Raw genomic sequence first — 10,483 nt, forward strand, 5'->3', positions numbered from 1 at the left:
CAAAAACATCAAACGAATGGGTAACAACTGTCATATTCCTGACTTAATTGGTATAGGCACTTTCTTATGTAGAAAATAATTGATTGAACCTTGTTTATAATCAGATAAACCTTTTACTTGTATGACAGTCGCATCAAATTCCATTGAATTGACAATAATGCGTGCACAAAACAAACAAAATGTCAGCATTACAGTAGATAACATTGTGTAACATATGTGTATGTGGTTTTTAATCAAGCATTGGAAATTTGGAAGATTTATTATAGAGGTTGCAATGCAAAGCAATATCATATAATTGTACACCACAATCGATATCTAGATTCAGAGAAATTGATATTGTTCTATTGTAAGAGTGTGTCATACACCAATGTTTTTACATTCTTTCCACTGAAGAAGACTCGCGGGTACAAAAATTTCAGCAAAAAATTAAACATTTGTTTTTTTCATAAAACATTTTATTTATTACACTATTATCTATTACTTATTATATGCTACAAAAATTAGCCAAGCAAATAATTCCGTTTGGCCCCAGATGACTTTTAAAATGTTTATATTATTTAAAAAGCTCCAAATTATCTCCCTTTGGTGCAAAAATGCTAATTTTTTGGCATTAAAATTGAAATATCGCTTTTTACTCATTCGTGACCTATATTTTTTATTATTGTTTTCAAATAAGCTTCACATTAACTAAACAAATGTAAAATTTAAGCGATTTATGTAATTAAGTTTTTTTTTTATTTCGAAATAACCTCTTTTTCTCCTATTTGTTCAACAGAAAAAAAAGTACCTTAGTTTACAAAAATGTATGCTTCTTTCGAAGGCAAATTGTGAGCGTAAATGATCGGTGACCCCTCTTTTTTATTTTATTTTTCTATTAGATAAAAGATAAAGTTCATTTATAGAAAAAAATAGGGAAATTTTATATTAGACAAAAAAAAATGATTTAGACCCGTGTATAGGAACATTGTTTAGCAAAACAAATTATGCATATTGCAGATTACAAAGCATATAAACCGGGATCTAATAGTCAGTAGTTGGCGTTTGTTAATGTGGTCCATAAATGATTCTAGCTTGTAGTTTTGCTATATAGATTAGACCGTCGTTTTTTTCCGTTTGAAAGTTTTTTTGCAATAGTCAATTTTTAGGCCTTTTATAGATTGCTGTTCGGTGTGAGCCAAGACATTGTGTTGCAGACCGTACTTTGACCTTTACAAGTTTCCTTTTACAAATTTTGACTTGGATGGAGAGTTGTCTCACTCATACCGCGTCATGAAGTTATATCTACGTATAAATAATTGATATAACAATATTGAATTTCATAGTGCTATACATACATAATTAAACGAACATGAATTCACGATAACTGGAATACACATAGTTAATGTTCCCGCATTTGATATCTTATCCTGAGATGAGATAATCTGTAATTTCTTTTCTTATTCATGCCAATGGTTGTTGCAGTATCTCAGCAGCAATTTAAAGCAACCAGTCAGAATGTATAATGTGATTACATGTATTATAGGATTGTGTGTAATCGACTGAAACCAAAAGCTCTACACCTTGATGCCAAGCAATAATAAATTTAATTATAATAACATTTGTATTTTTGTAAAATTTGAACGCGCTGTTTATGATTTAGAAGATACAAGAACATTCCCCTACTAAATTTCCTTGTTAATGGCTTTTAACCATTTATTTCACATAGACGTCAAATAGTTTTACATGAATGATTTGTACGAAAAAGCTGATTGCATGAAATACAATAGATTATATTTGTCTTTTTATATCTTTATTGTTATACTGTTTTTTCGAAGCGTTAATTTCTTATACTTTTAGCTTGCTCGTATTTAATAACCATACGATCCCACTGTTATAACAACACAGTTGTTCATTATCAAGTTGAGTTGATTGGTTCACAAGGAATTACAACGAATACTATTACTGTTGGGAATACAGAGGACTGTTTATGCTTGTCGAAAACACTCTGTGGTTCCTTTTGGTTCCACACCTTAGTGGTAGAACAAGATATTGGAGAAATACAAACAGCCATTATAACGGCAAGTGTCATTTATTTCAGTACATTCTTAAATCTTTAATTTGATAGATATTAACTTATACTTTGTTTAATTGAGTATAGTATAAAATTGAGAACGGAACCGGGAATATATAAAAGACAGAACAACTCGACCAAACAACAGAATTATTGTGCTATTGTTGATAAAATATCACATATCTAGACATAATAGATAAAAAAAAAAAAAAAAAAGACATTGGGAAATAGTTATAATCTAGAGCACAAGGTTTATAATTTGATACGCCAGACGCGCGTTGTTCCTACACAAGACTCATCAGTGACGATCAGATTAATTTAAATAGAGAGCCAAACAAGTATAAAGTTGAAAAGCATTGAGGACCAAAAGTTCGAAAATGTGCCAAATACGTCTTGAGTAAGCTATGCCTGTGATAAGAAAATCCGTAGTATTTCGAATAATTCTTACTTTTGCAAACAGCTTATTCAATGTTATAAGTGATACGGATTCAAAGAGTGTTAGTGAAATCCATTGGGGACTCGGCAATTAGAAGTGAACCGTATAACGAATTTACCGCACGCTCGTCTTTTCCTGCTGCATTCTGTAGAAAAAATTAACAATAGAATACAAAAAAAATAGAAGACGTCAACATTAACAATAAATGTGACGTCATGAACTCCTGTGAAATTTACAAACGCCCTACGGATCCATAGGGGGTTACCACGTGACGGCGTTTAATGAACCACAACGTGATAAATTACCCGCGGTTCGATAATATATATTGAATACTCATGTCAACACCGAAGTGCTGACTGCTAGGCTGGTGATACCTTCGGGGACGAAAAGTGCACCAGTAACTGCATCGGACAGTGGTGCAAACAGTTATCGAAGATATCAGGCTTTAAAAAGACTTATTTATACATTCCTATCAGAATCCAACTAAAGTAGCACGAACGTTCTTCTATTGGAAAATACGGACGCATGAAATTGATGAAGTGTTGTTTTAATTGTTTAGAACTGCAAAAATAGAATAAAAGGAACGTATTTATATATATATACGACAGTAACAGCAGTAGTTGGTTTTGTTTATTGCAGTTTAAGACAAGAATCAACCTTACCTAATTTTACAATAAAAATTGGATGTTCCACTCACAGGTGCTAAATGTCCTTTGATTATTTCAAAACGGTTGTGATTCAATTCGTAAACCAGTTACCCGGTATCTATAAAGACACGAAAGAGAGTTGCGAGTACTTTGAATGGTATACTAGTATTTGTTTTAACGAAAGACGTACATGTACATATATATAATCTGGTACCATTTGGATGATGAAATATATATACAATTGTTGTGTACGTGTCTTTCCATAGAGGGAAACTTAAATGCTGGTGTATCTCATTGGTTTTTGTTGACAATAACAATTTTTATTAATTTTGAAAAGTTATTCCAAGGATTTCATTTTCAAGCTCACTTTACAAGAAGATGTTATAATCTTTTTTAATAATGTAGCAGCGGATGTATTTGTTCCAACTTCTTTAATAGGGAATTATACGATTTGAATGTGGAGGTGTGTGTGTGTGTGTGCACGTAATTCCTATTTAATTCCAACGTTTGCAATTGTTTTGCACGAGCAAGGTTGTAGAAAGATCTTACTACTGAACAATTACGATGGTCTATCTTGATCTTGCCAAATAGGTATTTAGGATGATATATTTATTACAATTGTGTTTCAAAAGGGAGATAATAGTTTCGTCTATCTGAAACTGAATATATAGTGACAACAAAAGCACGGAACATGTGCAACATGATTGTTTATGTCAATAAACCTAATGTTTGATTTGGCACACCTTTTTTTTTATTTTGGGTCCTTAATGCTCTCCAACTTTATACTAGTTTGGCCTTTTAACTAATTTGAACTGAGCGGCACTGGTGATTATATAGAATAATAGCGCGTCGGTGTAGCAAGTTATAAGCCAAGTCAATTTGATAACTATTTTAATTTGACGAATGAAAATGTAAGTAATAAAGTAAGTAAAACTTCATTTTTATTCTGCATATTGACAAACTGAACAGAGATAAGCTCTAATGAGCTTTTCGACGAATATAAAAACATATGCAATAACAAATAAAACAAAGCATGCAGCATGCAAAATAAATATCAAAAAGCAGCACCGAATTTAATTCTAGCAAAAGCATTTGCTGAATACCAAAACATATATAAGAAGCACTATTTTTTTTGGGCTTTATTATTTTAGAATTGATTATTAGTGGTATGCATTGTAAACAAGTGTAAAGCTGATAAACCCACTTTTTTGTTTGTTAAGTCACAAGTTGTTATCTCCTTTGAAATGTGTACAATGTCAAGCTGTAAATTGCTAAAATCTGTTTAAAACAATGTTGATATATATGAAGCACGTTAAATACGATTAGACACAATAATAATAAAAACAAATATGAATATACATAGTAATATGTAGACATGTTAATAGCAATCTGTGTGGATAATGTTTGGTTTTGATCGTGACTATAATGTTTTTTTATGGGCCAGCTGAAGGACGCCTCCGGGTGCGGGAATTTCTCGGAATTTCTCGCAACATTGAAGACTTGTTGGTGACCTTCTGCTGTTGTTTTTTATTTGGTCGGGTTGCTGTCTCTTTGACACATTCCCCATTTCCATTCTCAATTTTATTTATCGACGATTTTGTGTTATAATGCAATTAAGCATTTAAACATTTGTATTATCTTCAACGATTTATGTATTACATCATATCAACCCTGGTATAGAACGATATCAGATACATGTACGTGTCTTTTATGGTCACGTGTGAAGATATTCACTATTCGTGAATAAAACGGCAATTGCAAAAAGTAATGAAAAAAGCAATCATTTTTTTCTCCTTTCAATTTAATAAATGAACTTTAATCCTAATATATTCCAGGGCAAGGATGGAGCATCTACTTATGATGTTTGGGAACTTAAGGTCAAATCTATCATAAATGGCATTAAAAGGCATGCTGAGTGGGATGGAGACCATGCCCAACACCGCACTCTTGAACTTAAAAATCTACAAAAGACAACGAAGAACATTGGTACGTATAAACTAATGACATTTGTTGTATAAAGTAAAAAAGGCCAAGAACTCAAAGAGGCACAGGCATATTTCCTACATTAATTTAACAAAGGAATTGTTTTTCGATTCCTTTGAAGATATATGTATTGATTCTGAAACTTCGTTTTTTATTGCTTGGAAGGTATATATATGAGTTGACGATCACTTTTACCATTAACTTTTCCAAATGTTTTCTTTGCTATTTTTTTATGAATCATTGAAAACAAATATGTGAAGTAGGTGTGTAGTATTAAATTTCTCATATCACAAGGTCAATGTTACAGCTTCCATTCAGTTTGCATGTTGATTTAGTGCGTGTGTGTGTGTGTGTGTGTGTGAGATTTTGCTGGAGTGTAATGTAATTTTTATTTATTTTGAGATAACTTATACAAGAATTCCTTACTATTATTCAATATATTACCTTTTAAGAAAACGTCCGGTTACAAAATTAATCATCTTCTTCTGTTAATTTCCACTGTGTTTCAGTTCATATTGTAGTGTACATTTGTTTCGTTTTTAGAAATGCCTTTAGAAATGTCTCACCTTTAGAAAAAGGGAAGGCCGTACGGTGACCTATAGTGGTCAATGTCTGTGTCATTTTGGTCTCTTGTGGACAGTTGTCTCATTGGCAATCATACTACATCTTCTTTTTTATAGGGTTTGGATCCCGCTTATATGTTTAACCCCGCCACATTATTTATGTGTGTACCTGTCCCATGGCAGGAGCCTGTAATTCAGTAATTGTCGTTTGTTTATGTGTTATTTATTTGTCACGTCTTCTTTTTTATTCATTCGTTTGAAAACTAACTATTTTTAGATTTAGATATATATCCGGTACAATTTACTTTCCAAAGTAGTAATATTGCTCGACTTGAAGGACAGCCATTGATCATTGGTGAAACTGGTTTTATCCAGATATTTTCGTCTGTACCAAAAAAGTCCTTCTGGGATCAAGGTATAACGCATGTAGCCAGCTTAGGCGATATGGGAGAAGTTGGAATTAAGGAGATAGGACCGAAACCGCATAAGCCGCTTTCAGCAGGTATTTTGAACTTAATATGATTGACTCACTTCATATATAATGAGTTACTTCTAATACTAACATCATCGTGCGGTCATCGCTTTTACATATGATTGCAAAATAATATTTCAGTCAATATTGCATCTAATATTTGTTGTACACTAAGTTCTGTTCAGACTATTGATGTATGGCAAAATCCTTAAAAATGTCCTAATCAAATGATAAAATCCGTCGCATTGTTCATGTAAGTACAAAATAACATAGCGATGGTGGTCCAAATCGGTAGGTCACATTCTGATAAAAGTGAAAGGGATTGTAGTAATGCTAATTGAAACTTGCTTGTTTACATTTGTTGAAGGGATATTCCTTAGGGTCTATCCGTTTTCAAACAGTTGTTGTCGTATGTTGCCAAAGTATCACCCGGTTGTCATCTAAGACTTTGCAGTCAAATCCAGTAATGTTAATAGGGGAATAACAGCTACTGAACAGTTTTTGCCGATCTTATTTGAGTCCAAGCAAATTGTCTCATCAGTGCAAAATTTACCACAATAAGTCGGCTAAAAGTAAACTAAAACGACTCAACGAGAATTATAAAAACAAAAATCAAAAATAACATTAAAAACTTCCTATTTTTTCTCTCTTTTTAAATCTGACCCTGTTCCGATAATACCCCCTGATTGATAATATGTTGCATTTGATTTGTTCATATACATATTCATATTTTTTAGTTTGTACTGACTTGATATTTCCAAGCGCTGCCAAAATTAGTCATCGATACGACTTTGCAGATCGTATATTGTTTTCCTTTGAAGTCAAAGTCAGGATTTTATACGTGGAAATTGAATCGCAATCTTCCCATGCTTCCGTTGCATATTCCCTGGCGTATCTAAATGAAGTTAATGAAACATTTATGCAGGTTCTTAATGTCGAACGAACACAACGTTCTAAGACTCAAACTTTGACTTTAAAATCACCTTTGTACACCAAAGCTATAAAAATTTACGATAACGAAAGGAATGACGAAACCAGTAATATAACAAACCAAATCCAAATGATAGTTGTCGGTGGTTGTCCAAGTGCAATATTAGATAATGGAAAACCAGATACTATAAAAGAAGAATGGACTATAGAACTTAGCGAAAACATCATCAAGACAAATCCATATCTGCATGTTATACCTAGGTCAAAAACAACCATAGATCCAGTTAAAGTATTCAATGAAATTGAAACGCACTTTGCTCACACTTTCTCCTTGACATTTCCTTTATCACAATTGCAGTTTGATTGTGTTTTTACCAAGGATTCGTTGCAAAATTATTTACAGGGCACTACAGCTGAACTCAAATTTGAAATTATCAAAATTGTCAAAAGCTATATTGAGCAAGATCAAGAACTGAATATTACAATTGATATCAAAGCAACGAACAAGGATGAATATGATCGTGGATTGACTCTATTGAATAAAACTATCAAGTCAGCAATAGAGAGTCAAACGTGTTCTGCTCAAACAGGTAACCTTCCATTGCAGTCCGGAAAATCAGAAAGTACAAACGAATCGTCGTCTTCATCTGTGTCAATCGAAGGCATAATTATCATTGTGTGTGTTATCGGTGTACTCCAACTACTAACATTGGTATTTTTAGTTGTGAAAACATTTAGGGAATCAGCCCAAAATAAAGGTAATTATATATACTTACTCAAATTTTAAGTTTTAAGTAAGGCCAAGGTGAATAAAACTAAAACAATGAAAACACATAGAATTACATGGTATCTGGGCAAATTGAAACACAGGGACGCGCAGCACATCCCTTAACTTAAATGAAAGGGCGTGTTTAATATAAGTTGTATGTAGGTTCGATGATGAACGTCATATAGCTTATTTATTTATGAAAATCAGATTCCATTACTCCTAGCTAATACTAGTCCTGGACGGTAGCCTTGAACAGTATTCCAAAATAAGTTACCCTTCTATTCTATAGCTCCCTAATGGTATTATTGACACAATCTTTAATTTGTTAAAAATTAGATTACAAATTGTATAAAATTTTCGATGACAGCGGGAAAACATTCTTTTAGAATCAAATGCGATAAATTTTAAATAATAAGTTTACATGAAATAGATGTAGCTTGGACAAATATAATAAGTATCTGGTAAAAAATAATAAAACAAATATTTGTCATTCCTTGTTGGTTTTTTTTAGTTTTGAAATCTCGACGAGAGCCTTATGAGGTGCATATTTGCCAGACGCTTCTGGCGCACGAGAGTCAATCCCAATGTTTGCTGTGCATCGTGTTACGTAGTCTATCGTTTTATATTTAAGGTTTTGAACACCGTGTTAATCTGATTAATGCTGAAAGTTCCTGTGGTGTCCCCCGCTTCATTTTGTATCTTACATATTGTATCTATGAAATAAAAAGTACGGGCATAGAGTAATCATCAGAAGGCTTTATGTCTAAACATTTGTTCTGCTAAAATGTATCCCTTTTTAAACAAATGGCTCTATTATCTTCTGATGTAAATATTTACTATTCCATATCGTTTAAAACGTAAATATTTATATCATTTCAGCACAACGGCAACCGCCATTCCAACCACCAACCACCAGTAATCCAGGATATCAGGGGACAACAAATGACACTTTTGATGAATAAGCTGATGAAATCGTTAAACAATTAATTTTTTGAAGTATTATTTCTTCCATGTTGTTTGATTGTCCTTTTTTATGTTTTGTTCAGTCTATTTGAAAATTTCTATAATTAATTGCTAGACAGAATTTGTGAAACTTTAAAAAAAAACTTACTTACCATATATTCAATTAAATCTTTAACATTCTGTATTTTATCACGTAAAAGTAAACCAAAACATCTTATGATGTCTTATTCGCTAATCAAAACCGTATACAAGAGATTTTACCTATCATAATAACAGTGTGACCTTCTATTTATATTTTAAACGGAATTCTTATATGGGCATCTTTTACATTTCCTGGGTGGACCTGAGAAGGGTATGGGGTATTCTGTAACAAAATAATGCGTAGTTAATACAATTAATCCTCCACAAAATACAGTATATCTTTTATGTAAAAATGATTTTCAATTATCGATAAACGTTTCTTTTTTTTTTTAAACCAGTTACACTTCTGAGAATAAAAAGAATACATTTGATATTACAACATAAAACATAAATATATCGAAATCGCACCGTTTTTTTTAATTTTCGATGGGAAGATGAATCATACCACGTTACCTGTAAAGGTATATCACACAACAGATCATTTGTCGTCTACACATTTTGGAAATATTCCCGTCCTATCTTCATTATTTATAATCGAAAATCATCTGGTGTTGTCATGGTGTTCTTTTTCTTTCTTGATTTTAAGATCTGTCATAAAATGTATATGTTTATGCGTTCTACAATTTAATTTATTATTTACTGGAACTTATATTGATCGGCTAGAATATGTTACCCTGGAACATATTTCAAAATATTAAATGTAGGCTTAAGTTTTTACCTATGTACAAATCTCATAACTAAATAAATTAACGAAGATACAACTCAAGTAAACAAAAATTATAGAGGGAATCACTTAAATGCGTAAAGAAATGCATTGTAGATCTTATATCAATATACTAGGTCGCTTTTGAGTTGAGGCACATACACACCATATCGGTCAAATAATTTGTGGTGATGACCTCAAACATTATATATAGTCGATCAAAACATATAATAAATTGTGTTACTAATAATAACTGCTGTTTGATTTTTTTGTTTTGATTTATAGTTACAGAATATTGATATAACACAAATGGAAAGAACAATTTTTTAAAACATGCGCGTCTTTATGTTAAGAAAGTATTATTTACCTTTTTTATACTCGCTTAATTTTTCACCTTTTTAATTATTTGATAATCAATTGGACATATAAGACGGAATTGCCAAGTATTCTCTTTTGTTTAATTCAAATCAGTGTCTCAGCGTTTAGGTATAATTAAATATGCTTCCAAATATGAACTATTTGATGTGAACAGTATTTGTATAATGTTATAAATAATGTATTCCTTTGTTGAATTCATTTTTAAATAGTATAGTCTTAATTGCAGTTATTAATAAATTAACAAATCAATTTACTTTAAAACTTCTTTTAAATTGGTGGTACTGATCAATGGTCGTAAATTGTAAACCCTTGCATTTTAACCTACGAAGTGCAGCACTCGAGTCGAACACGCTACCACCCGATTACAGAGGCGGGTCCGGGGTTATACATCTGTTGTTACATTACTCAATACATGGTATACCATATTTTAAAATCTTGAAGCCATCGC

At 31.9% G+C, this 10,483-nt stretch overlaps 1 protein-coding gene across 1 annotated transcript; it reads left to right on the plus strand.

Moving 5' to 3' along the window:
• The first annotated feature begins 4,941 nt into the window (after positions 1-4,941).
• LOC134706084 (uncharacterized) lies at positions 4,942-10,130 on the plus strand. The gene is made up of 4 exons (XM_063564793.1): positions 4,942-5,119; positions 5,957-6,181; positions 6,889-7,839; positions 8,730-10,130. The coding sequence occupies exons 1-4, from the start codon at positions 4,942-4,944 to the stop codon at positions 8,810-8,812; spliced, it is 1,437 nt and encodes a 478-aa protein (XP_063420863.1). The 3' UTR covers positions 8,813-10,130.
• Positions 10,131-10,483: the final 353 nt, after the last annotated feature.

Source organism: Mytilus trossulus, chromosome 2 (genome assembly GCF_036588685.1).
Source record: "Mytilus trossulus isolate FHL-02 chromosome 2, PNRI_Mtr1.1.1.hap1, whole genome shotgun sequence".
Lineage (NCBI taxonomy): Eukaryota > Metazoa > Mollusca > Bivalvia > Mytilida > Mytilidae > Mytilus > Mytilus trossulus.

Coding starts and splice junctions, on each gene's coding strand:
- LOC134706084 (XM_063564793.1), top strand. CDS start 4,942: ATGAACTTTAATCCTAATATATTCCAGGGCAAGGATGGAGCATCTACT. Junction 5,120..5,956: donor AAAGACAACGAAGAACATTG/GTACGTATAAAC, acceptor AACTATTTTTAG/ATTTAGATATATATCCGGTA. Junction 6,182..6,888: donor GCATAAGCCGCTTTCAGCAG/GTATTTTGAACT, acceptor CATATTTTTTAG/TTTGTACTGACTTGATATTT.